The sequence below is a fragment of the Tauraco erythrolophus genome, chromosome 12, assembly GCF_009769465.1.
Source record: "Tauraco erythrolophus isolate bTauEry1 chromosome 12, bTauEry1.pri, whole genome shotgun sequence".
NCBI classification, from domain to species: domain Eukaryota; kingdom Metazoa; phylum Chordata; class Aves; order Musophagiformes; family Musophagidae; genus Tauraco; species Tauraco erythrolophus.
The window spans coordinates 18,943,780-18,971,029 of record NC_141476.1 but is presented as its reverse complement, the minus strand read 5'-3'; the positions used below and the strand labels follow the sequence as shown (position 1 = coordinate 18,971,029).

Here is a 27,250-nt window from a genome sequence, read left to right as displayed (position 1 = left end):
CCTGAGGATTTCACAGAATGGAACAAGATGTATGTTTATCAATTTATCAGTTATCCTTAGAAGTCATAACAAAACTGTTCAGAAAAATAATTTTTTAACCATAGTTGTATTGTGATAGCCATACAATCCACCTCTGATCACGCTGAACAATATACATCCTCAGAAACTCCCCAGTCTATAGTGGAGTAATATGGAAAAGCCTTACCAAGAATTTTCAGTGGTCACTTAGCAAATTCCCCTTCAGCCCTAAAAGCACTTTCCTCTTAATGAACAAAATTTCCTTTCTGCCAGTTATGGAAAGCTTGCATTTAGATATGCCTCTTGAGGCATTAAACCACTTGTGCAGAGTTCTTGGATGCTTTTTGAGCCATTTCCAACTCTGAACAGCAAGATACAGGATTCTAAAGACCTCTGTGTCATAAGGTTGTATTCCAGTGTCTTAACTGTGTTACCACAGTGTTCATGTCTCCTGATGCAAGACCCATCCCAGCAGGCAAACTCTAATTCTGGTAGTGCTCACTCTCATACACGTAATAGTAACTAGAAGTACCGGGAGATTTTTCACCCGTCATAAACCAAAGAAAGAATCCCAGCAAACAGAACAGTTCTCTCCCTTCTATTTCTTACATTTAGAAGCTGCAGAATACGCAATGATGTTTTGTTAAGCGCTCTGGAAAACGGTTCTGGCTGAGCAGTTCTCTTGATCTTGTAGCAAAATCAAAGAGAAAGCAGCAAAACCTGATCATAAAACACAGCCAAGGAGTGCAGTTATCTTTGGCTTTGCATTTCAGATTTATGGAACAGATCTCCTGTTCCAGCTGTGACATATGTCACTTTGTATGCATCAGTCACAGCAACCAATGAACTGGGAGAAAAACTGCATGATGAATCTTGACAGTTTAGTCTGTAATGCCCAAACTTTGCAGCTATTATTAAATTTGGAGTGAGTCCATGTTTGAAGGTGAATCTTTTCATGACACTTACTGCATTCTCTATTTTAGCTTTTGATTGCAGCAATCCAGAAAACCGTAAGCCTATAAATAAAGTTATTGTGATTCTAAAAATAATGCCCTGAAAACACCTCAAAGCTAAATTTAATACACTTTTCAGACAGATGCCAACGCAAGATCTCAGACGTGGCTTGTCAGGCCATACTTGAGCTTCTGGTAAGCAGAAGACATGGACAGTTTTAATCTACTTATGTAGGAAGGCTAGAAATAGATGCAGAATTCATAGAAACTTGAACAATGACTTTTCTAGACAAAGGGTCTTCAAAAATAAAAGATGTAGAAAGAAGTGGCTATTTTGTGTCTTAAGCTATACAGTAATAGAAAAATAAAAGAGAAAAGGGCATGGAGTCATTTGATCACTTGAAATCACTCCCATATGCATCTGAAAACTTTAAATCCATGTAAATCTTTTTCTTCTCTAGAATAGCTGCTTCCAATCTCTTTACAGTGTGATCCATGCTGATGTGATTGCTAATGGGCTTAGTCTGTGCTTCGCAATGTGTATGCTGTATGGATCATTAGAGAGAGAAAGGAGGAGGATGACTTTTAATGAGATTGCTACATTAGTAATCTGCTATCAGAAGTACTGCTACCAAATATAATTGCAGAATTAACAAGGATTATAATTATGTACGCTCATGTTCGCTCTTACTGTCTCCAGCCGAGTACCCATCCTGTTACAGTTTTGCAAAGAGTAAGTGCTGTGCACTCGAAACTCCTGCGCAGTTAAACGCACATGTAGGATCCAAGATAAAACTACAGGATCCATAATATAAGGTAAGCTAGATTCACTGATACTACATCCAATGTAGGAACGCTTACGTTCCATAATGACTTTGTTGTCATTCATTTTCTGAAACATCTGTTGCTGGGCATAAAAAAAAAGAAATTGTTGGTTTTCTCTGGAGATCTCCATGAAAAGGTAGCTACTGCTTCATCCTGCAACACTTTTGCCATTTCCTCTGCACCTGCCTTCTACACAGTGATTCAGGCTGCTACGTTATAGCAATGTTCAACTTCACCTTTGAATAACATGAAGCCACCCTTTATCCACTGGTATTTTCACCTGGATTAATTCCAATTTGCCTCTACTTCCCCCACCTGTGTTTCCATTAAAAGACTGCAATTAAATACCAATGTTTAAATCCTAGTTAAAAAGAATCACAAATAGTTAGTAATCACAGGGAAATTGAAGAGTGCTGTTTTCAAAATGGTACACAGTTTGGCTTTTTGTGGCTTCTTACTGTGTAATTCAAGAGTGGTGCCATCTCTTGTCAAACCATTTCTTTAAAGAGAAAACAAAACATGCGCCTCCAGTCCTTGAAAGCATGCTTCAAGTTGGCTTGTCCTGTCAAGCTAGATGGCATCTACTGTCAATTTTCAGACTGTTCTTACAGCAGTTGTCAGATGATATTCCTTCCTTGCTCTGAACTAGCAACAAGACATCGTATGAACAAATATCTATTTTAAGTTTGATTCCTCATTAGGAAGCAAAGATAATTTCACTTTTTAGATGGATTGCAGACCCAGCTGATCCTGTATACACCAGCGGACAATAAGGTCAAAGCGAGGATGTGTCCAGAGAAGCTGCTAGGCTTTTTGTTGAAGAGAGAGGAAATTTTTGCTTGTAGATAACATAAGAGAATCGTCAGTCTGGTATCAGAATCGTTCTGTCATGTGAGACTTTTTAAAGCATGATAATTTGAGATGATGAAAATTAGTTGAGTAATGACCCAACATTGCTGCAATACAGCATTTTGCTTAATATAGAGGCAATTTGTGCTGCATCTGCAGATTGTCAAAAACACACATAGGCATGAGTCAAATTTCTGATGTCTGTTCCTAAGAACGTTCCCAACAGACCGCATCCTTCAGTTCAGGCAGAAAGCTGTTTCTACTTGTGTAGGCATGAAAAAATAAGCTGAATGGCAGACATCATATCTCCATAATAAAAATAACCACTACTCTGAGTCTGGTCGCTTCGTCATATTTTGCACAAGTCTGGCTTACCCGCAGGAAAAATGGGAATTTCCGACCATAAAAGCCAACTCTGAAAAACTCAGGTTCTAAGCGCTGCTGTTCCATGATGTTATCGTAATAGGTAGCTTCCATTTTCTGTGGGGGAAAAAGATGGCTGCTATCAGACTCTTAAAGCTGCACTTAAAACATTAGAATCTCAAGACACATTTAAATATCACATTGCTCTTTTGCCCCTACAATTTTTTATGAAAAGACCAAAATTCTTTTAAAGTTAAAAGTTATTAATTAAACAGTCCACATGGTAGAACAGACTATAGTATCATCATACTCATTTTACACTTTTGGAGACGACATATGAAAGTTTTTATGTTGTATCTCATTTTAAATTAAACAGGTCTTGCGTGTAATTTTCTTTGCATTGCAGAATTAATGGCAGAGCTGAGATTAAGATCTACGTTGTCTGGCTCACAGTGTCCTGTTCTCTCCTCAAGCTCAAAATCTATACCACTGTTTGGAAAATGATATCAATTCAATTGGGTTTGCCTTAATTGAGTTGAGGGGCATGAAAAAGGATGAAACAAAATTTAATTTTCTACAGCTCTGTGCACCAGTAGATTTAACATGGAAGAAAAAAGGGGTTTGGAAAAAGTCAAGGGACTTCTCTCTAGTTCCAATTATTAGTTTTGTGGCGCTATGCTGGCATTAGTATCCAGAGTGGGATTTGAGGACCCCTTGCCAAACTGAATCTCAGTTGAAAGGCTCACAGGAATTTTACTATAGCAAAAAGATAGCTTTTTAAAGAGAAGAATCAGTTTGACATCATTGCTTCCACTGCAGGGAACCCTCGCAGCAGCTGTGACTTACAGTATTGTATGGAGGTTTTGGTCTCGGTTCCCACACACATTAACTCCTTTTCTAAAATGGAGAAGGTCCCAAAGCCATTGCAGGAGGAATAAAGGAATGCGTAGAATGATGTGAACGGCACAGAGAAAAACTCTTTAGAGTGGGGAGAAATTCGAGGCAGTTCAGGTCAACACAGATACGGGGAACTTGAACGGAAAACAGGTCACACATAGGAGAGAGACAGGATGAGGTGAACTGGTTATACTGATCAGCTGCGATGCGCCTCACCTGCCAGCTGATTCGGTCCAAACAGTAAAAAGGCAGCAAGAATAGCCAATTTTCTGCTGTTTTAGGAAAGGAAGCCTTGATGCACAACTTGAGTAAGCCTCGTTAATAGGTCTGTTTGCTCATCGTTCATGATCACTTTAACAATTTGGTATTTCCTGTACACCAGGATAAATTTTCACACTGCCCTGTTTTAGATGCCTACAATAAACAAGTGCCCAACCAAGATGTTCCCCCATACTCTTTCAGGGCCACTTTGAAGAAAATAGGTTCTTCAGAAGTGCAGTTCATGAGACCTGCTTAGATGGATATCTTCAGATGAGAATAAATTTGATTTCTAAAGAGAATTTAAACTACTCTGTTTAAGAACACATCCGCATAGCATAAACCTTAAATTTGGTGCTACGCCAGGGGACAAAAGCAGATGAACTATTGTCACATTCATAAAGCTTATAAATAACAACCAGAATTTTTACTTTTTCTGATTAAAGCATGATGCTGCAAATGTGCCCTGATTTGATCACGTGTTTGTTTTACCAGATGACCAGATTCTTTTAAATTGACAAGAATGCCATAAACATTTGCCTTCTCCATTCTTTCTCTCTTGTTCCTCTTATGTCACCTAAGGCACAAACGGTCCTTGATACTTTCGGAATTCAAATGAAATATCAATATGTCATTTTAAAAAAAAATTATGCAAAAATCTATATAAATATGCAATTGCAAGAGCAAGCCCAGCTCCTACATGTGTGCTGTCTCCATATACTCATGGAATCTTACTGCTAGCAGACTTAGGAATCACCTCAGTGGGCCAACAAAAGTCATCAAAATTAATCAATGGTAAAGGAGCTGGTGTAAATGCATGAAACTATACAGGGAATATGTTGTATTTTTTAAGTTCAGGATGTTCTGGCAGGAGAGCAAAATTCCCTGGGGAATGACATGAGAGTGCAAGGAGAGGAACTGCTGTTACTTACCCGAATCCAGCTGAGGCTCTGATAATCATAGAGACTTTCGTACTGTATGGCCAGTTCTCTGCACAGCGGGATTCCAAACTCCCAGCTCTGCAAAACCAAAGCAAGTCACACTCACAGCAACCAAACTGTTAACATCAACTCAACTGAAAGCAATATGGAAACTCAATTTTGGGAATTCATTTGGTATGGAATGCCAGGGATTAGATGTGAAAATGCAATGTGATGAAGCAGTTTCCATTAAATAGCAGATTAATTCCTTCTTCAAGACGATAACGGAGGCATATGTTCCATTGGGGATACACACATACACTGCTTGTTACGGAAAATTCACTCATGAGACTGGGAACTTTATTTGGAGAAAGATAATACAGTTAATAATTTTTCTTCTTGTTAGACACCTCTTCAGCTCACCCCCCCCAATATCTCCTTTGCTTTCTGCACTAGAACTCCCTTGAGTAAAGAGTTGGGGCTCAGCTCCCCAGCAAAGCGCTCCTCTTCCCAGGGCTGCTACTTCCTACTGAAAGCACAAAACTGTCAAGCAATGGGAAATGCTCAAATACAGAGACAAAACGTCCTCAGAACTGACCTGCATTATTGCACCGAGTGAATATCCGTATTCAGAACCGAAACTAAAACGCCTTTCTTCAACTTACAGTCTGCATACAATAGATCTTTTCTAGCAAACCACACCATTGTCCTCAGAGGTAGGGAAGAAAGAGCCTGCGTTTGAGCATGCCCACAGAGAGAAAGATTCTCTGTTGCCTCGCTTAGCTTTGTAAAGTGCTCGAGACCGAAATCTCCTCTCCCACAATCTTTTACCTGCATAGGTTAGCAGCTTTTTTGGGGAATGACACTCTCTCACCATACGTATGTAAAGGATCTACAACATCAAGGTCTCATCTGAACCTTTATTGGATTGAATTTTTTGCATTACTGGGCTAACTTGCCAGTTGTTTTAACTGGGACCCTGTTGTAGTGAAAACAAAATTAATGTGCGAGTTAGACTATCACCTTATATTTTTAAAATATTAATAGCAATATTGTAAATTATGGGTAACAGTATTTAACAAAAATTATATAAAATAATATTAGCACTTAATATGAAAATAGTTTTTTCTGGTTAGATGTACCTTCACTTTTTTAAAAGTGAATCTCTACACTATTTGATTTAGTGTATTAGGTACTTAGCAATGCTTCCCTCTATGGACACACATTTGCAGTGCCTGTTCTCTCATCCATAGTACCAGCAAAGTGTTTCTTTTCCTCTGAATAGCAAAACCAGTAAGTTTAAGGACTTTTTTTTTTTTAAAAAGAAGGGATAGTTGTATGAAGTAAAAAGTAATAATCCTACATCTCCTTAGCATCAGTTAATTACAAAAACTTACGTAAGAACTTGCTAAACAAAAGAGTCTTTTGGAATCAGTTTGGATATTCTGATAGTATTAGTAGTCTGGATGATGAGAAGCCTGAGATTTATTTAGATAAATACAATATATATAACAGGAAAAGAACGGAAAGACCAGTTACTTGAGCACTCGGAAAACACTTGGGTTCTTGTGATCTCAAAGTAACAGGATTTTTGCTGTGGGCTGTCGAAGTCCATGACATACAAATTAACACACCAAACTGAGATCAATGACATTAACCAGTTAAGTGTTTACCCTGTGCAAACACAAACACCATTGCATTTTTTTTTAGGTTACAACATATTTTACAGTATCAATACATGGATTTTCAGTCCTTAGCTGATCTATATTTACTTGAAAGAATGGAAAACAAAAGTGTCTTCTAAAACAGCTGGTCAGTAATAAATCACTTTTGTCACACAGAGTGTGAGCAGAGTCTCACTTTCGCATGGGATGCTGTGACTAAAGCCTACATGATTCTCTAATCTGTCTTCTGGATAGAAGCAGAAAGCTGACTGTCTTCCCTTGAGATGATCCTAAAGGTGTAACCTTTTCATGCTCCTTTTCTGATGTGAATGCAATTAACGATATGTAAGCACATCTTATTTCTCTTTATAACAGCTCTTCTACATGTACCCTCATACTCTTCCTGTCATCCTAACTCAGGCTTTCTCTCTTTCTTTGTTAGATTTCCACACAGAGAAATTCTGCTGTGCTAGCTGAATATTTTATACACGTAAGATGACATACAGAAGCGAAGAAACACAATATAGAGGCAACTTCTTAGAGAGTTTGCAGATATTTGAAAGGAAAAGAGAACGAAGGGATATCTGAGTCACTAGGATCCTCTGTTTTGAAATCTGTGGTATTAGTGAGTACCATCTTCACAGTGTAGAAATTTAATACGTAATTCCATGTGGAACATGTGATACTTTCCTCTAAAGTGTCATTCTTCCCCCTTTTTTCTTAATGTCTCCACTGTTAATTTCCCTCATTACTGCTTTCTGTTTTGCTGATGCCTGATTTGCACGTTCTATATTACATCCTTCACTTGAAAAGGACATTCATGTGACATTTATTGCAGCTTTCTCCTATGGCATCAGCAGCTCTCAGTTGAGTGCTGCTGACTGCACACAAGGAGGCACAGATAGACAATCGACGTTTATGAATGGCAGCCTTTATTTACTCACATCCCAGTGTGCAGATTTCTTTTGGAAAGGTGATTCAAATGAAAGTGCACAAGAGAAATTAGTTCAAATTTTGGGTATGGAGCACATGACCTAAAAATGAACTGCTTTGGAAATACAGCTTTGGGTCTCTCACAGAACTTGACTGGCACTACGGAGAATATACATTGTCGTGCTGTGAATGGAGCTGGTTGGAATTTTTAGTTAAGATCTAGCAGTAAAGTGGACAGAAAAGGGTTGTGTGGTTTTCAAACTATTGCTGTTCAGAAGCATGATCGATTGGGTTCAAACTGTTCCATTCACAGTCTCGTTCAACTAGAAGACCTTGAGTTTTAACATGCAAAATTTAACTGTGAATTAAAAAAAATAAATCTTCATTTAAAGTTACGCACTTGCACACATACTTGACTGAGCCAGAAACCAATTCAAAGCACAGCAGAAATCAGTAGGAAGGAGCACATGACCAGAGTGAAGGCTAAAAGGGCTTTGGAACATCTTGTGCCTTCCCACCACTGGTCTGCTCTGACAATACTGAGAATGGTACTCAATTCTGCGCTCCACTGCAGCGCTCCAGGCCTGCCGTGGGCCATGCCACCACTCCTTGCTCTCCACTGGCATGCCCTTTATGTCAAGCTCACAAGACAGTCTTGCGGCCATAGTTTTCCCCCATTCCTGTGCTGAGAAAATTTTTCCATTAACTAAAGCAGAATTTTTACACCCTTCTCAAGCTGCTTTGACTCTCTTACTTAGTGGAAGATGCCAGGAGCAGCATGAGAAACAATTCTAGAAGTGCAACTGAAGGACACAGAACAACAAATTCCACTCTTCAGGACCTGAGGAAGGACCATCTTAGGGTAGTGCAGAAAGAAACTATCAGACACAAGTTGAGGGAAGTAAGTTTCTTCCATTCCTGAGCTGTTCCCTGTTACACAGCAACAGAAAGAGTGCTGAAAAGCAGCAGGAGGATTTGGCTTCTTGGCATCTTTCGCTTCCACGGTTTGAGTGACATAGACACTGCTTAAGTGGATTATTTATCATTCAGCTACCATTTATAATAAAGGAGGATTAAACCACAAAGTCAAATAACTCAAAAAACATTCAGTGGGAAAAAACCTCAAGAGGTTTATGCTCTGTAATCTGTTAGGAGTTTTATACCAAAATTACATCCATCAAGTTTTTCTTCTCCTTCAGTGCATATGTTGATTGCCTGTTTTTGTCAAAAATACAGGCTCATTTGTTTTATGCAGTCTCTGTATCCTCTTTGCCTAGCCAGACAGTACAGTACTACAATATTTGCACGACTCAGTAATTTATTTTTTGTTAAGTGCAGTCAAAAACTCTGAAAATTTCTGAAACTAAAAAGAGAACCATATGCAGTATTACAAAAGAACAATTCTGCACCCCCCACAATTTCTTCATAATTAATCGTTTCCTTATAAATAGGCCATTTCTTCCTACACACAGGAATCTGACTTCCTTTGGCAGGTTCTGTAGAGAATGTCTCTGCCATATGCAACTTTCTATTATCAGGGCTAGGAAAGAATTACCTGGAATGGCAGCCCCATATGAATCAAATCACATTTATATTTAATGCCACTGTCATTGCCATCACAGGCAAAACCAACCCTGAGGTTCACATACAGATGTTATCTTCAAGTAATACCAACTGTAGGAATTTTTCTAGAGAAGGGAAAAATTTGAAAATATTCTGACAGATTATATCACTTTTAAGGTTCACCTCTGCAATGTTCCCAAAACACCATGACATATGGGACTATAACACCTACGTCTGCAGTAACTTAAAAAAAAATTTATTGTAGGAAAAACATACTGAATATGTGAAATTGGAGTGTATAGATTTTCTTCTTGTGCAATGGATGGAACTGCACTTTAATTGAAAGCCACTTTAAAATAACAGTGACACTGAAAAGACTTAAATCTTTTTTAATAAAGGGATCCCTGCAGTGCATTGCCTGCCATCTACTTACGTAGGTTAGAAGCAAAGCAAGTCCTTAACTGAGTCATAGCACAGCAATTTGCATAGGCAACTGCAAAATGCAATCCCATCCCCAAAAAATGAAGGAACTGGCATTCATAGAGTGCTGTGCTGTACCAGGTGATCCAAAGTTTGGTTTAAAGGTATAAAAATGTTTTGGTGTTCTCCTATTGGCCTACCTAAACTGGTTCCAAATGTTATGCATAATGAAATACCAATATCCATTTTCTCATCTGTTTTTCATCCAGAGAGCCAAGAAGCAATTTGTCAAGTTATAAAACCTTTTGATACAGATTTGCTTCCAGACTACTGAACTGAGATGATAGGCTTGCAAGCCCTAAGTAAGTCAGGAAAAGGGAAGGAAGCTGCTGGAAGAGAGAAGAAGTTGGCATACCTTCCCTTTGTTGAAGTAATGGATAATCTTACGGCACAGACCTTCCTTACGTTGCCACTCTGACTGAGATGGATAATGCAGGAACTCTCTCAGAGGTCTGTCCTCCCACTGAAGCAACTCACAGTACAAAAGCAAAGTAAATGCAGCCTCTGTTGGAAATGCAATTATTGAACACTGAATCAGTGACGACAAATAAACACAGCCAATAGGCTGAAAGATCACCAGACCTTTCCTTCTAATCCTGAAGTCTTAGATGATCATTAAATTACCCAATTACTTAAAATAGCAGCACAAAGCTGTTTCCTATGAACTTCTTGTTTTTTAGGTACAAACCTGTCAAGTTTCTTTTTACGAGCTACTTGATTTAAATGCACAGTCATTTCATTCAGATACATAACTACATTTGGGGCGTGCAGCTGTAAACAGAGCTTGGACAACAGAGAATTAAGAGTCAATGCACTTTCTAAGGGTGGTTTTGTGATTTTAATCTTCCTCTAATTTTTATTCCACTGTTGTGTTTTTTTTGGTCAATCTTCCTCAAAGAACACTTTAACGTAAAATTCGGGGTGGAACAGAACAGTCGTGTGGTTGCGTGGGCACAGATATACATTATTTCGCTTGAGGGAATAGGCTGGACCTCCGCTTCTTACCCTCCCAACTGCCATAACCGATTCATATAAATTTGTTCCAAAAGAATGAATCGAGTGTTAGAGTATAACATTGGGAGAGTCAAAAATGTTTTGCCAGGATTTCAGACGGACCCCACATGATGTCTTACTGACCTGTATAGTTCTCAGCCTGTAAGTGCATGTCACACAGCTTGTGGATATAGCGAATGTACATCTCTTCCTTGTTAATTTCGGATTTATAGAAATTCTGTGAAAGAAAAAAGAGATCTGTTATTCTTACTGAGACTATTCCTTCATTCAAGATAATCAGCAGCATCTGTGTATGTATAAAGGTATTGAAAAGAGAATACTTTATTAGTGTAAAGCAAAAGGAATAATTCTTTTCACATTCACACTGTTTTAACCCACTAATTTTATTGTGTCATGATTTTTTTTCAAAATAGAGGTAGTTAAAAGCTGAAAGAAAACGTGAGAGGTTGTAGAACCTCTGTCACAGGGATACTGGGAACTCAGCTGGACAAAACCCTGAGGAACCTGACCTGTTTGGCCTCACTTTAAACAGAGAGTTGGACCAGAGATCTCCAAGGGATCCTTACAACCCCCATTGTTCTGTTCTGTCATCCCAGTGCTCGGATTCTGAAGCTGCACTTGCCTGACACAGATTCCTATCCCAACCTTTCCCATCCCAGTTTCGACAATATTGCACAGACTCACAAAGAGATAAAGGAAACATCTTTACCATAAGGTTAACGGTGCAGCCAATTTTCTTGTTTTCTGTTTCATCTCCTTTCATACAGTCCCTAAGAAAGCAGAGCAATGCTGAAACATACAGCTGCAAAAAAAGTCCTTTTAAAATAAATCTGAAGTTATCTTATCCTCAAGAGTTTCCTTGGATCACAAACAACAGTTCATCGTGTACTTTATTTTGTAGAGTTCCCCTAGGAAAAAATTCTGTATGGTTTAAATGATATGAGAACTGAGTGCCTCTTACATGTCTGTATCTGAGAACAAGCACCTGAAATGACTGCTGCTTCATTTCTTACAAGAATCTGAACAAAAATCAAGTAATAGTGGCCAAAAATCATCTAAACAAAAGCTCGACTGTAAAAGAGAGGAACTATTATTTATCCAGATGTTAATGTTTAATGATTTCCCAGTCAAAGGATCAGCTTTCATAAATTCAGCTATCCAGTGTAGTGCTGGCACACCGAAAGATACAACTCGAGTAATTGAGACTAGATTACTAACTTCTTCATATGTAAGTTAAACCACAAAATTGATCTGTAGTTTCTGGAATATTTTAGAAATTATATCTATTCAAGCAGTACAAAAAGTTAAAGGCTTCAGAAATTACTTGAAAAAGTCATATTCATTTGTGGAAAAGAGACAAAATTTTTAAAGCAGTGACACAGCAAACTGTCTTGAGAACTACTGTGTCAGCTAACTGGCAGCTGGATTCCAAGATATGCCTGTGTATTTCCAGTGCAGTTCCCTCTTCTCCTCTGGGAATGAAAAAATCTGCTGTGGATTAAAAATCGATTAAAAACTGGTATCTGTTCCTGAATTAAACGTGAAAGCGTGCATCTGTGTATCAAAGTTGCATTGATAGCAAATTTCTTTAAAAAAGAAAACCAGCTCCCTTGCATTGTCTTTAAATGTGTCTCAGATACCTGGTCTTGCATAGTAGTTGTACAGCAGCTATGGTCAGGAAACAAACAGGAGATTGGATCAAACTGGTAAGGATGACAGAAAGAGCAAACTAAAAAGCATAGAAAAGGATTTGGGACTGCAGAATACCCAACTTAGTCACGGGTTTTCACCTATAATGAGCAGCAGCAGAAGCAAAAATGATTTGAACTCTTGTCAGTAGGCTAAAGATAGAAATATCCGGGGCAGTTCTGTATCATTTCAAATTGTCTATCATTCTATAAAAACAGCTCTGAGTGTGCGGGTATATACATATATATGAAGTTAAAATATTTTCTTGTAACCGAGTCAAAGCTCAGCTGTATTGACACAGTGCAGTAAACTTCAGTCTAAAACTGAAGATGCTTAATTTACAGTGGAGTCTTGCACACAAGTCACCAGCTGACATGTCAGACTTTCCTCAGCTGAAGAGTTTTCCAACCCTGCATGTCTAGATGAGGCATTCAGCACAGGCATTTGAGATCATTCTTTCATTTAGCATCTATTTTGCTGAATTAGGTGAGATCATTTCAATGATAAAAGCAATTAATCATTTAGCAATCTGATTAAAACCTTAGTACAACCTGCAAATTAAAAAATTTCATTATCTTTGCTATTGTCAGGAACGAGCATGCAAGAATGAGAATTAGAGTTCTAGAGATGTGGTTTTAGGATTTTTGCTCAGAACCTAGCAGCAATGAGTTTAGCTTGCTTACATAATACTTGCCATCAGAGAAGCCTGCAATTTGATAAACAATAAAAATATCCCCTGTAGAGAAGAAATTTGGTACTACCTCTTTACAACCTTCTTAGAATATATTACTGTTGTTGTCAGATACCTATAGTCAAGCAGACGCTCCATGAGACGAGTAACTGATGTAACAAAAGAGATTCCAGTCTCCCGCCATGTTTCCTGCTCAATCTTCTCCAGCAAACTGTTTGGAGATGAAAAGACAGCAGATGAGGCTTCCAGGGAAATGGTACAGTGCATGTGGACAGCTGCGGACAACTTGCTTTCTCCTTCACAAAACAAATTCACAGAATTACTGTCTTACCTGGGATAAGGCCCAAAGAGCTGGGTTCTACTCCAGGCAGCATGAAGCAAAGACAAGGAAATTACAGAATGGACAGGAGAAGGAAAAATATCTTCGCATTGCCATTTAAAATATATGAAAACGAGAAATGGTCATGGCAACTGTAGATTCCCATAATATTACCTATAGCTTAAATACTTCTAACAGCAGTCAGAAGTTGGAAGGGAGTCTCAACCTAAAGCAAATATCTCTTCTTTGCTCATCCCTACATAAATTTTCATCTCTAATCAGCAACCAACCAACCAACTTTGAATCACAATTTATTTAAACTGTAAATAAGTAAAGGCAATCTGTTCCTGCTCAGCAAACTAGATAATACAAGAAGCATCTCACCAAGACAATTGTGAAGGATGAGAGAAGGCCAGAGTGACAACGCTGAAAATCATACTTAAAAAGTGAAAAAAGAAAGCAAATTTACATGCTAGCTTCCTGAAACTGGATCTCCGGTCAAAGAACTTGTCACTTCTGTAGTGACAAGAAGAAAGAAATTCTGTTGGGTGTCATAAGTGTCCTCACAAGAGGCAAACTGTTCTGTACTGGAATGATTTCCAGCTGAGGGAACCAATTCACATTTCAGCAGTATAGTCTGAGACAGCAGAATGCAGGGTCAGCTGTTTATTTCGTACAGCATTTAACTTTGTAGGATTGTGGAATTGTTTGCTCAAAGCTCACATTGTTCATAAACTAAAAGGTTGTTGGACATCCAAGCTGTTTGTAAGTAACAAGCTACAGTCTCTGAATTCTTAACGTTTTGGGTAACAACTGTCTTCAACTGGAGCAAAGGAAATGCACAATATTCCTCTTGCCAGGTGAATTTAAAAAAATATATTATAAAAAATAGAAAAAATAGAATAGATATTTTCTTTCCTTTATCCCTGAAATAGACTTACGTTATCTGCACATATAAAGTGCCAGACTTCCCAAGGCTGAATATACACAAATCGAAACAGAATACATTTACATGCTTCCTAAGGATAGGTACACAGGATGGGCAGGCTTATCTGTCCTGAAAATGAACGAATGAATGTGCAATTGTAAATTCAGAAATACAAGTATTGGTTCTAGCGAAACAAAGGTTTATGCCTTAAACTGCCAGCAGGCTACTGGGGCTCACATAAAGCTGTCTGGAATATACAGCTAAAATTCTGCTAAATTATCTCTATGGCTCACTGGAATATTAAAAGATTTAGGGTTAACTGCTCTGGACTCTCAGAGTTCAAAAAAAGTCCTTTTGAAATAAACTAGGATCACTGGAAATGAAATTTGGAGACAGATCAGTAATTGAAGACAACTAAGTGGAAAGTCAGACGTAAAGTCTTTAAGTTTGCCCTGACAAGTACAGATTTTTGGTGTGAAAGGGAGTGGAAATACAGTGTCATGATGGACTCTGGAGGAAGCAACTTGCCACTGTTGAGTCAACCAAAACACGACCTCCAGAAACTGGAAGAAGCAAAGGAAAACGCTGCGGAAAATGTCTTTGCTCTAACAAGGCCCGACTTGCTAGATAGTACACGGTTTCTCTAAACAATCCCCGGCCGTGATTTCGCTCACTGCTGTGTAAAAAGAAAGGCACTGGCTCCTCTAGCAAACCAGTTTTTGACAGGAGGATGGTAACTACTTACCTGTGCAGCCTTATGTTAGATTTCATAAAAGAAGACAAAGGAGAATTTGGGTTTTTATGTTCTTTTCAGCATTAGAGTGATGTATTTCTATTTCCCTGAGCCAGGTCAGGACAACCTGCCAGAAAGCCCTTTAACTGCCTTCTCTGAGATCAGCACTGGGCACTGCTCTGACTCTTTCCAGGACCCTGCACAACACAGAGTGGGCAGAAACTGGCATAGCTTACAGCAGGCTGAAGAGTTCCCTGTAGTTCTCATCACCTTTTCCTTCGGATACCAGGCTGTCCAGCTTATCGATCAACTCTGCTTCCACCTGGAGGAAGAAGCAATTGGTTACAAATTAGCTGTTCATGTAGAAGACGAGTTCCAAACACTAGGAAGACTGGAAGAATACTTTATTTCTCATGCCCTGGGGCTGCCCACTTCTATGTGGGAGTGATTTATTTCTCTGTGGATCAGTTCAATGGACACACTTTTCTCATTTTTCAGTGAAACAGGAAGATTAAAACTAAATTATCTTTTTGCTTATCAGGTCTAAATGAACATCCCAAGGGAGGTAACACTTCTTCTTCACAGGAATTTCTGACGTTTATTCTCTTATCAAATAAATCACTCAGACATACTTTCTGTGAACCAGTATATCAGATAAACTACATCCTGTGCTGTAACAACATCCACGCAGAGAAACTAATCCATGGCATGATCACCACTGGTCTGCTGTGCTTGTTCTGCTGGTAGGTAATTGATTTCCAATCATCCAGGCATCATTACATTGGAAGATGATTTGTTCATTAAACCGAGTTTTGTCAGGCCTCTCCATGATTATGTGATACATTTTCTTTTCACACTTTAATATAAAGGGCCACAACAGTATCATTATGTTTCTCTTCCCTTACAAAGGTTTTGAATATGTACTAATTTCCCCCCCAGTCTAATATGTCCTATTATCAAGTTTAAGACCAGATATTCCCATATAATTGATTCAAGTCCAGAAATCAATGTATCTACCATTAAACAAACAAAATAATGTAGTCTTGGAAATCTTGTAGAAAACATACTTTGAGTACCAATGAAGACAGAGGTTCCTAAAGGTTGAAGCTGTTTGTAGAAATAGGACTTGCTTTTATTTAAAGACAAGCATAGTTGGAGTTTCACTGGGTTTTTCTGCAGCCAAATTGCAAAAGAAGTAAAGATGAGAAAGAAAAGCAAATAATTCAGTGGCACACAAATGAAATTGGTGCTCTTGTTGCTGGAATCATTAAAGGGAGACCTGATTTAGTCCATGAATCAGACTGCGTTGTTATCCAGTATTGCTGAAAAAATAACCTTGTTAAAACGTGAGCTCCTGAAGAAATTAAAAAAAAAATAGGGGCTTTAAATTGAATTTCCAGGACTTTTATGTTTTTTGACAACCAATTTAGTATTGAAATAGTGAGGAGAAGTTTGAACTAAAAAAACCCTACCCTTTCTTTCATTGTGAGCTACAGTGACTTCACAGAAATCAGTAATGCATCCGTCCAGCTGTCTAGCACTATACTGGACAACAAGCCCCCTCCTGGCTCCAGCAGCTAATGTTAATACAGTTTAATAAATCTTGTCCTATTTAACTATTTATTTCATTCTCGCTAATACAGATGATTAGTCTGTCTTTAATCTTAGAAAGTTACAATATGTGCTTCATAAAACTGTAGAAATTTGCTCCACAGGTAAATTAAGAAATATTATTTAAGCTGTAGTTTAGAATACATTAGTGAGTATTAAAATTAAGATTATTAAGATTATGAAGACTTCATTTTGATACATAAAGTATAAACAGATCCAGAAACTTGAAGATGACTGTAGGTACTTATAACTGTCAATGCCAGAGCAGGGACAGATCTCTTGTTGTGCTAAAACAGCAAAAAGAGGACCATGACCAAATGCTGCTGTAATAATAATAGCAGAAATAATAGTAATAATCAAGGGAGTTGAGGAGGAAGGAAAACAAGCTCCTGGTAATACTTTTCCACACAGCCTTTAATAGATCAGGTTATGGAAAAAGTCTGTTACTCTCCTGGAATGATAGATTTGATCTGTCATTTTAATGAGTTTGTGGATAATAAATAATCACATGAATTATGATAATTTAAATAAAAGGATTTATCTGCAGAGCACTTATCTGCAGATGCTTGCCTCCAGTATTGCCCTGAACACAATGACAATGTCATCTGAGGATCCAGTCCAAACTGATCCTTCATTATTAATACTTTGCACTTCAGGGATCTGTTTTGCAGTGGAAAATTTAAGCAGTTCTTTGACCATGACTGGGCAACAAAATGACGAAGGCTCCTCTGCCTGTTCTGCAATCAGAGCTCACAGCAGGTGGAAGTCACAGAACTGGTGTTGGGCATCACCATTCCAGGAGAGTTGCTACAATTTCTTAAAGGATATAAAATCACAAAGTCTTTTTCAAAGCACGGTATAAATATTTAATTATACAATACTGCTTTCTAGCTGGAAATTGAAGACAAAGAAGCAAAGACCACTGTTTTCACAAATACTGGCTAAATCTTTTCATCTTCATTTCTGGTTCTCAGTCTGACCCATTTAATGGTTGACTAATAATCTAAGTGAAACTAACGGGAGTGGTGAGAGCCCAGCACTTACAAAATTCTTTTCTCATCCTCACGTCCGACGTGCAGAGCACATCGCTCCTCTTCTCTGTGTTCGTGGGAAATGCAGCTTGCTGTAAAGTGCACTGTTTGAATAATCTTGGGAGTCTTGTAACAGTTTTGTGAATTATGCTTCAAACTTTCTATTTTTACATGTCAACATGACAACATCATCCTCACAATCACAAACGGATCAAGAGGTACAAACTCCTTACTTCCAGCTGGATATTGCAGATAGACAGAGCAAGAAAAACAATTCTGCAAATGCTTGGGAAGTGGCTTCACCTGTTTGAAGTTGCCATTCTTTCTCTGCTCCCAGTCCATCATGTCATGGAAGATAGGGATCATGATATTCCGGACTTCTGGTTGTGGAACAAGTGTAACACCAAGAAAGGGGCCAATCATTCCCGGAATGAAGTGAATCTTATGCTCACCTGTACAACACAAAGCAACTGTAATTAAATAAGAGCCTTCATTATCTGTCACTGAGAAAACAGGGAACCTTTTCAATACTGACATGTACAAAGTAGTAGGCATGAGCATTAGAAAAGGAAACATTCTTCTCCTGAAAGGACTGAAAAAACCAGTATTTGCTTTACCCTATTCCTTGCAAAGTCTCTAAGAGCATTTTTAATTTCACTGTATAAGCCTTCAGCAAAAATTGCCAGTGCATTTTACTTGCAAACGAATTCAAACTGTCAAAAATAACCAAATTTAAAACATACTAACTAGGGGGGAAAAGAGGCCACAGATACTTCTAATTTATTAAGAAAAAGATTTTGAAAGGGCTGGTGAGAACAATGGTATTTAATAGAACGTATTTAGATTGCAAAGACCTAGAGAGTTCTTCATCCTCAGTGCTATGAACGTCTCAGTTTCGTAACTGCCCTTGACTCAGGACCAAACGGCACTGCCTCGCGGCGACGGAAACCCACGGCGTCTCGCTAACCATCTCTTCTGTGGAATGCTTACTGTGCAGTCGCAGAGAATGAAGCAAAACAGCCGCATCTGGAACAACGCTCAGTGATAAACATCTGTATCTGCATATCCATAATGGGCTTCTCCCTTCTTGTTTGAATTTGTCAAGCATCATTTTGTAGTTATTTCACCTCTGTTACACTGGAGAGCCTTCTGTTCTCCACACAGATGCTCGGAAACTGCGATCGAGCCTGGTTGTATCATCTGAGTTGTGCAAGACAGGTTGGGCTTATTCAGTGTTTGATAAGGTGTTTTCTTACTTCTGTAGTCATCTTCCTGACTGATCTCTGAAGTCTGTCCAACTTGCCTTCGTCTTTTGGATTGTTTTTTCTTCAGCTGTAGAAAGCATAACCGGGCAAACTATTCCAGAATCAAGTGCACTTAGAAAAAAACTGTGGCAGTAATACCGTCCCTCTTCTCTTACATATTTTCTCAAAGATTATGGTATCTTTTTTACTCATGGCATTTTACAGGTAGCTCCCAGTCGGCTGGTTATCAGCATGTCTATTTGTAGTCTTTGTTTTCTTGAATAGCACTCCTACGTATATTCCTACATATAAATCGTTCATATTTGGCTTTTTTAATATATTGCTGGCAGCCACATTATCAAGTTATCCAGTCTGATTTGTGTCATTCCTTTGCCCTCTTCATGATTTACCTGTTCTCAGAACCTTGTATCGTTTGTGATCTTTATCAGCAAACATTTTTTATTTTCCTCTAGAATACTACATCCTTCCTCTGTGCTCAAACATTTCCATAGGTATTCATCTTCAGTCCCTGATGGGGACCGAATACTGGCCTAGCTGGACCTGCTCTGATACAGTACAGATATTATTTGGCTCTTCTGTTAATAAATAAAATCCTGACTTACCTAAACCCAAGACTGCTGCAGGACACTTCTGAAAGCACAAATCCTAGATGAAAACTCTCTATTTTGAGACCTGTGGTGAGGTTTATTTTTCCCTATTTTGTAACATGCTTTATTTCTTCATCAAAATATATAGGAAAAGGTCAATTGAATTGCAGAAGTTGAAATTTTATCACAACTATTGCATTATTGTAGATGGGGCTTTTGTGGGGTTTGGTTTGGGGTTTTTGGGGTGGTGTTTTTTTTTAATATTATTTTTTCTTTTTAAAGTAGTAACATAGAATTTATTATGCATACGGTACCTGAGAAGACACCAAAAAAGAAGCTTTACTGTATGCCACTTCTGGGCTTTATTATCAAACACACGTAGCTATAATATTGAATCATGACAACTTTGGCTTTTGAATCATCTACAAAATTATAAAGTTGGTTATAGCTGTGAAAATTTAAATGTCTACCTTACAGCCTCGGATCAGACAAAAGTCAGAGAGTAACAGTGTACCTCCACATGAACCTGACTGCAGCACAGCTGAAGGGATTAGAAAAATCCAATTTTATACTTGCAAATACATAAAAACTGTCACTGAAGTGTCAAAACAACAGAAACCTGCACTGTCACATTTGAGAAGAAAGCATTCAAATTCATAACAATGTATTATTTCAAATAAAAAGGTATGATGAGACAGTGCAGAAGAGAGACTTTGGTGGGAGAAGAGAAGCGCTTCCTAGTTTTACAGCTCTTAAGAGAAACTAACTATGCTATCGTGCTACAAAAAAGAAAAAAAAAAACAACAGAAATCCGAGGTTACTTTGGCTTTGGCTGTTAGGACAGAGAAGGAAGAGACATACCCAGGTTCTGCCACATGCTGAAGAGCTCGTATGCCATCATCACTCTCATATCGCCGTATCTGAAAGAGAGGAGAGAGACAATGGCCTAACAGAGTGAAAAGCGGCAAGGCGGTGATGCTAAAAAAATTAAATTCACATTTAAGGCAACATAAGAATATCAAACAACTCGACTCATCACTGAACACTGTATTAGGAGATCTACTTATTTATTTCCCAAACACTTCCACATCTCAAGTTCCACAATAAATCACAGGGACTTGTGGAAGACAAAGAAGTCTCATTTTTGAGGTGGCAGAAAAGGCCGAGAACCCAACAAAACATGTTCTTACTTATCCAGAATCTTCTTCCTCTTAGCTGGTGTGGCATTTTCCAGTTGGAGACTTGGCTGGTTTATAAACAAAACTGCCAGGCTGAAATAGGAGTTCCACACCTGTGACACAGGAAGGCAGTTTTATAACACGACACTCCAAGGAGTAAGTTTTAAACAAGTGTAGGAAGACATACGTTCCTTTCTATGTAGAATGAGACTGTTCCTTTTTGTAATCAAGACATAAGTTAATCAATATGTATCTTAGCTATTGATACTAAACTCTTAAGGATGCCCATGGATTATTTAAAATCTGGTATGGACTAAAAGTAAAAACCCCAAAAAGGTAATGTCACTGGGCATTCCTCTTAGCACCAGAGCTTAAAAATGAATAAGCTTGGTGACTTCGGTGATGTTTCAAATTGTTTTTTCTGTAAGCTAAACAGACTTTATCCCTCAAAAAAACCCAGAGATTACATTACATCATGAATGAGAGCCCTGTAAGTTAGTCAGTTTTCCCAAAGAAATGAGGCTTTTGCCATCACGCTGCGTGTACGTGTGCCTAGGTACATCTGGCACCTTCTCCTTCCTGACACCGAACTGGTTTATTTTCAACTCCATCAGAGAGCGGGAAAACACTCTCTAAGGTACTGCGTTCCTCTGAGATTTAAAGTCAACAGCCAGAGAGAGCCTCTGGGAGAGGAAGATCACGAAGGCCCCAACTTCAGGAAACGCACTGCCTGAGTTTACGCTGTGTCAGCCACGAATCTGTAAGACAGCTTGCTTCACTGGCTCCACTGCTTACGAAAATACTCATTTCCTTTATGAGGGGCTCAATTTTCCTGATTTGATCTCACAGTGTATCTGCTCTGTTTCCCCTCAATTCCACAGCAGATTCAAATGCCTGTCTTCTATCAGTTAGGTCATCTTCCTCCTGGATACTCAAATAAATACTGCAAATATCATCGGCTAATGTGGAGAAGAGCTCTTGTTCCTCTGCTACTGCTAGTTTAAAAAGATGTCATAACATTTCTCAGTATCAATTCTTACTTTAAAATCAAAGTCCGTTTCCGTGAAATTCTTATGCAGTGCAGAAGACAGGTACTGAACTGTTGTAACTATGATACTGCAGTCAAAAACAAAAAAAAAAAAGGAAAAAAAGAACATTTGAATCTGGAGTATAACATAATACAGTGGTTTGTGGTGCTGATTTTACTACATGTACAGAAACAGGCATTCTTCACGTAATCACTGCTAGATTCTCACAGAAGTCACCGCTCTTTCTGTGTTTTAACAAACAGTTTGTACCGAGTGACACAAGGTTAAGAATTTTAATCATTATTGTAATTTTTGGAATTTACACAGGAGTATTTAAAATCCTGTCTATTTTGTATGGCTGGGCCATGTTACCTTCAGTGAAATGAAAGAATATACTCATCTTTCTTCTATTTTAAACAGAAAGATTTATTTATTTATTTGTTTTGCAAAGAAGAGCAACTCAAAAAGTTTGAGCTATTTTCAGTCTTTTATCTGACACACACTTCAACTCAACATACTTGGGAGTATTTTACCAATTCTGGATTCTCTGGTATTTTTTTGTAGGTGGCTAAATACACCTTAGTGAAAGGCAATTGAGACATGATAAATTCAGGAATTAATAAATAGCATGTAGGTAAGGCAACAAAAGTATGAAAAGAAACAGCATATCTCTGAGTCACATGGAAGAAACATTTCCAGTAAATGCAAAATGTACCTATCAGTCTAAAGGTTTACGGCAAAATTGTGCCAAAAGAAGTCGGTACCCTGCAGCATCTGAGGAAACTACTCTTTTCATGTGGATTCTTCTTTTCGTACAGAACTTCATTTAATCTTTGCCCTTGAGATACTGAAATCCACTTTCACTTTTCATTAGCACTGTGAACTCGCAGAGCATACAGCTCAGCAGCTGAGCAGTCAGCCTTCAGGAAAACTTCCATGGTGTCTTCTTGTAACAGGAACCCCTCCAGTTATCAGTTAGTCAGGAGAAATTCTATAGCTCGTTTATCTAAAGAAACTAGTAAACAATTCCAGCCACTCTGCGTTCATCACACTGCTGCCATTCCAAACGGCACAGTACTTAACCCATCAGAAACAAGAAAATTAGATAAAATTAAGCATTAAAACAGTAGATGACAGTTTAATTGAGAAATAACTGTATGTAATGTACTTAGTGTCATCACTAGGGTCTGCTCCTCCTTTTCTAAAATAACTGAGCCCTCCTAGGCAGGTTAAGGAGTGATGTTAACGGGAAAGGACAGACATCTGACGTCGTAATTTACTGAGCAGGGCAGCTGAGAGCCTGCCTGCTAATACCACTTGCTGTGGGTAGCTGTTCCTTGCCATGTGTTGCGAGAGCTGCTGTGCCACTCTTACCCTCAATGCAGCTACTTCAGCTTTGGGTTTAAACTTTTAACTCTTTGATATCTGTGCACAGTGGTAGAGTTTAAGAAACAGAACGAATACAGAAGTCTCAGTTTGGTCCAGAGTGTTAAAGTAACTGCAAAACGAGGATAAGTGCTCCAGAATTTCTGTCTTGATCACATCTCAGTCTGATGAAACACACTGCATCACAGGTTTTAACTGCCCAGTTGATGAGGGAGAAAAAATTCTGATGTAGAATGTCAACAGTTTATACCTGCTTCTCTACTTACTTGCTGGTGAGCAATCTCATCACCATCCAGTCTCGAGGAAAGACACTCATTTTCATCAGGTTCCGAAATACACAGAAAATCTTCAGGAGGAACTCCTGTCACATAGGGAAAAAAAAAAAAAAAATCACCAGCAGCTGCAGATTAATCTATTTTCTTGATTATAAGAAAGCCAGTTAAGTCAAGTGCCCTCCACTTGAGCTTTGTGTCACTACCCCGTTCACCTGAAAACATGGAAACAACATATATTGGGATACGGCTCTGTTAATTTTGTATGCATCTAATATGTACTAAACAAATTGCAACTGCCTTTTAAATCTTAGCTCCTACAGCGAGATGAAAAACTTCCTTATATGCATAATCTATATGACTTCTCATATTATCATCTAGAGTTCTGGAATCAATTTGCGGCTATTTTCAAACATACTGGAATCATAATCAGTTATTCATGCATTCAATTAATTAATGTGTATGTCCAAATTTCTTTGCACTTATGTCACAAATATGACTAAAATCCACCCACTCAAACCCAATAAAACTCCTACATATGCTTTTAAAAATAGTAAGAGAAAACCCCATTTCTGGCAATATGCAGCAGAACACATCTCTTAAACACATTCAGCTGAATATCTGCCTTCCAAACAATTCCCCAAACCTGCAGACATTTCTGTTTTTTGACTACTGGCACTTCTACGTTTACAAAGAACGACAGCGAGGCTAAAACACGCCAAGTTGTTGGCCTTGCAAACTATGATTTTGTTGTTTGTTGTTTTTTGGATTTTTTTTTTTTTCTCCACAAAATCAAGATAGCACAGAAAGTGGCAGTGCACAGTTTCTTCAGAACTGTCCTACCCTTATGCCTTAATTTGGGGAGAGCAGGAAGATTAATGTCTTGGTGTAACTGAGCTAAGGGTAAAGCACCAGAAGCTCCTTGACTTTTGGCCTCATTTTTGCCTAGATGTAACAGTGATAAGTGAACATAATGCCTTTCCATCCAAAAAGTATTGGAAATATTATTACAGCAATATTTGAAGGAAAAAAAGTAACATATTTTATTGAGTCAACTGAGAGCTGGAAAAAAAGTGAGTAAAATCTTCAGCCTCTGTGATACTCCTGAACATATCCTTATATCAGTGTTTGTTCTTATGGATGTAAAGACAAACTTCAGTTTGATGACAAACCTTTTCACTAGTCTGACATAAGAACTGTAGCTTAGATAGCTTTTTAAAATATCTATTAAAAACTAATATAAATTAATTTACCAAATAATTTTCCTATGAGCAATTCACAAGTTATGCGGAAGGTAGTAATCTCAGACAACTATCAACCTGAGATACACTGAGCCCTGCAATCTAGAGGTCAGAATCCTATCATCCCAAATTTATCTCCCTGATTTTTTCAGCCTGCCTAAATGCACATGAAACCTGTTCCTCTTGGCTACGTTCTGTATGGTACAATAACGGTATCCTTTTCTGTCTAATAACATCTGTCTTGGGACTTTATTTGCTCTTATGAAGATAATTCAGTGTGCCGTGGTCTTAAATGTTTTTATAACACAACACCTATTACAAAGGTGAAAGGAAGGTCCAGGAATAGTGTCAGTGAATGGGAACGATTGGCAGAGCAAGGAATGCTGGAGGGATTCCCCTCTGCTGAAAATCACCCTGCAAACATGATGTTCTGTTGTACCTTTAGTTCATCCTTGCTTTGGAAGTTGTCCAGTAAGTGCTGGAAATGAGTGTCTGACATCTGACGGAGCAAAGATAAAAGGCAGGAGACATATTCTCCCTATTGAATGATCAAATGAGAAAATATTTCATTCAGACAATCTGAACTTTCATAAATATAAAACTTAACCTGGGGTAAGGTATAAAGGGAGGGGTCTGAAATGGCCCCAATGCCTATGAGAGGAAAGCTGACATGCACAGAGATTAAAAATACTGCATGTTAACAATTCCTGGATTACTGTTAATACATAGGAATACACCTCTTAGAGGCTCCCCCACAGTTTTAAAGGTCTTTTAACCAATCTAGCAGTTTAAACAAAAGCAATTTAGAATTATTAATACAGACATTAACGAACCACTCTCCAAGCATGCAGTGTTTGACAACCACCTTTTTCAGGTGTTTAATACACTGTGTCTATCAAAGGTGTGACTGCAGCTCATGCAGACATACCAGGAATTATTTAAACTAATTGGCTCAGATACTTGAAACAGTATAGCGATGACAGCATGGGATCAGTGTGGGCTGTTAGAGGTGTCTGGAATCTTGCAAATATTTGGCTTATTAGTGCTGTCATAGCTACAGTACTAACAGTATCCAGTAAGATACTCTGAATATAGTTTGGGTAAGCCTACATGAGCTACAATTACATTTCTGGCCTGCAAAGCAGATGCACCCTAACCAGTTACCACAGTATCCCAAAGTGTTTTCCAAAGATGAGCTCCCCCATTTTACATATCTGAAAGCAAAGCACAGAGAAGTTAAGCAATTTGTCCAAGATAACAAGTGAGGCAGTGCCAAGAATGTAAGGAGTGTGTCTTTTGACTGCCAGTCCCTTGCACAACACTATTTTTTTCCTGTGACAATGAGCAATTAATTTGGAAAATACACAAACTACTTTCTCAGCAGTATCTAATAAGACTCCACATATCACTGTGCTGCGAAATACAAATTCAGGAACAAATACAAGGCGATTTTATACTTGGGACTGCTCATTCCATTTTAATATTTTTTTTCTAATTGGCTCGAGCATCTACCCACAAGCTTTGACATAGGTTGTTCCAATGAACTTTATTTACAGAGCTGAACTTCATTAGGGCAAAAGGTGTGCTTTTATGTGTGAGGTGGCATGTAATAAATAACAGTAGGTCAAACAGTAGGAGTGAAAGGAAATTGAGATGTTACTGGACATTCGCAAGCTGGTGCCTTTCTTGCTTTGTATCAAAGAACATGTCTGAAAACTACTGAATGCCTTGTTCTTTATTAGGATTGTACCATTTGTTGCTTTATCTGAGCTAACATGGAAAGATACAATCTTTTCTCTCGTGTGAGAAGTGTACCTTAGTGTACATCTGCCCCCAACGGTACCTCTAAGCTTTCAGCCATTTGATAAAAAAGCAAATCTAAAAAAGGAATGTTCTGAGCAACAGCTTAACATCATACGCTGTGCAAAAGCTGCCTTAGAGACTCTGACAAGCGAAAAATAGACTAAAATAGGCTAGAATAGAAAAGGGCAACAGATCCAGAAAAGAAGAAAGCTGAAGAGCAAAATTCTATTCGTTTTCTCCTCTTCCATTGCATGTCAAAGTAAAATTTCTTCCCCTAGGCTTATGCTGGCAGTCTTGACAAAGTGGTGGCTTTTCCCTCTTCTTCCACCAAGCTCCACAGTTCACTTGACTTAGGATCTCTTACTTTATTTTTCAGAAGTATGTTATGTTTCATTTGCAGGAAATAATTAGTGAACCTGGACAGAAGCTCTCCAGGGTGTTAAGTAAAGGGACTTGTCCATGGAATCAGAGCCTGACACTCATAAAGCTCTTGGTGAAACCTACTGAGGGTTGAAGCCCTAGGCAGCTACCCAGCTAGCATATGCCTCAAGTTCTAAACAACAGCTCTCAATCACAGCTGCAAAGACAAACAAGAAAATAACCTGGAAATCCACAAAAGCTTCCTGAGCTCCACTGCTTCCCGCAGACCTCGCTACTGCACAGAGGAAGAAATGGGTTTGTGGCTTATTAAGGGAAGGAGACAAAGCCCTGGGCATTCATGCAGCAGAGATGATAATGAGGTGCCAGTGGT

General features: G+C 38.4%; 1 protein-coding gene across 1 annotated transcript in view; it reads right to left on the bottom strand.

Moving 5' to 3' along the window:
• The window catches only part of DOCK3 (dedicator of cytokinesis 3), a 216,017-nt gene that overhangs the window by 22,143 nt on the left and 166,624 nt on the right, over window positions 1–27,250 (bottom strand). The window contains exons 29-42 of the mRNA XM_086619278.1: window positions 25,136–25,234; window positions 23,450–23,544; window positions 21,810–21,885; window positions 20,782–20,882; window positions 20,453–20,511; window positions 18,043–18,191; window positions 15,334–15,419; window positions 13,449–13,475; window positions 13,233–13,328; window positions 11,447–11,507; window positions 10,861–10,954; window positions 10,079–10,227; window positions 5,096–5,182; window positions 3,021–3,125 (exon numbers count right to left, since the gene is read on the bottom strand). Of these exons, the coding sequence (XP_086475404.1) occupies window positions 3,021–3,125; window positions 5,096–5,182; window positions 10,079–10,227; window positions 10,861–10,954; window positions 11,447–11,507; window positions 13,233–13,328; window positions 13,449–13,475; window positions 15,334–15,419; window positions 18,043–18,191; window positions 20,453–20,511; window positions 20,782–20,882; window positions 21,810–21,885; window positions 23,450–23,544; window positions 25,136–25,234 (1,284 nt within the window). The remainder of the gene's footprint in view (window positions 1–3,020; window positions 3,126–5,095; window positions 5,183–10,078; window positions 10,228–10,860; window positions 10,955–11,446; window positions 11,508–13,232; window positions 13,329–13,448; window positions 13,476–15,333; window positions 15,420–18,042; window positions 18,192–20,452; window positions 20,512–20,781; window positions 20,883–21,809; window positions 21,886–23,449; window positions 23,545–25,135; window positions 25,235–27,250) is intronic.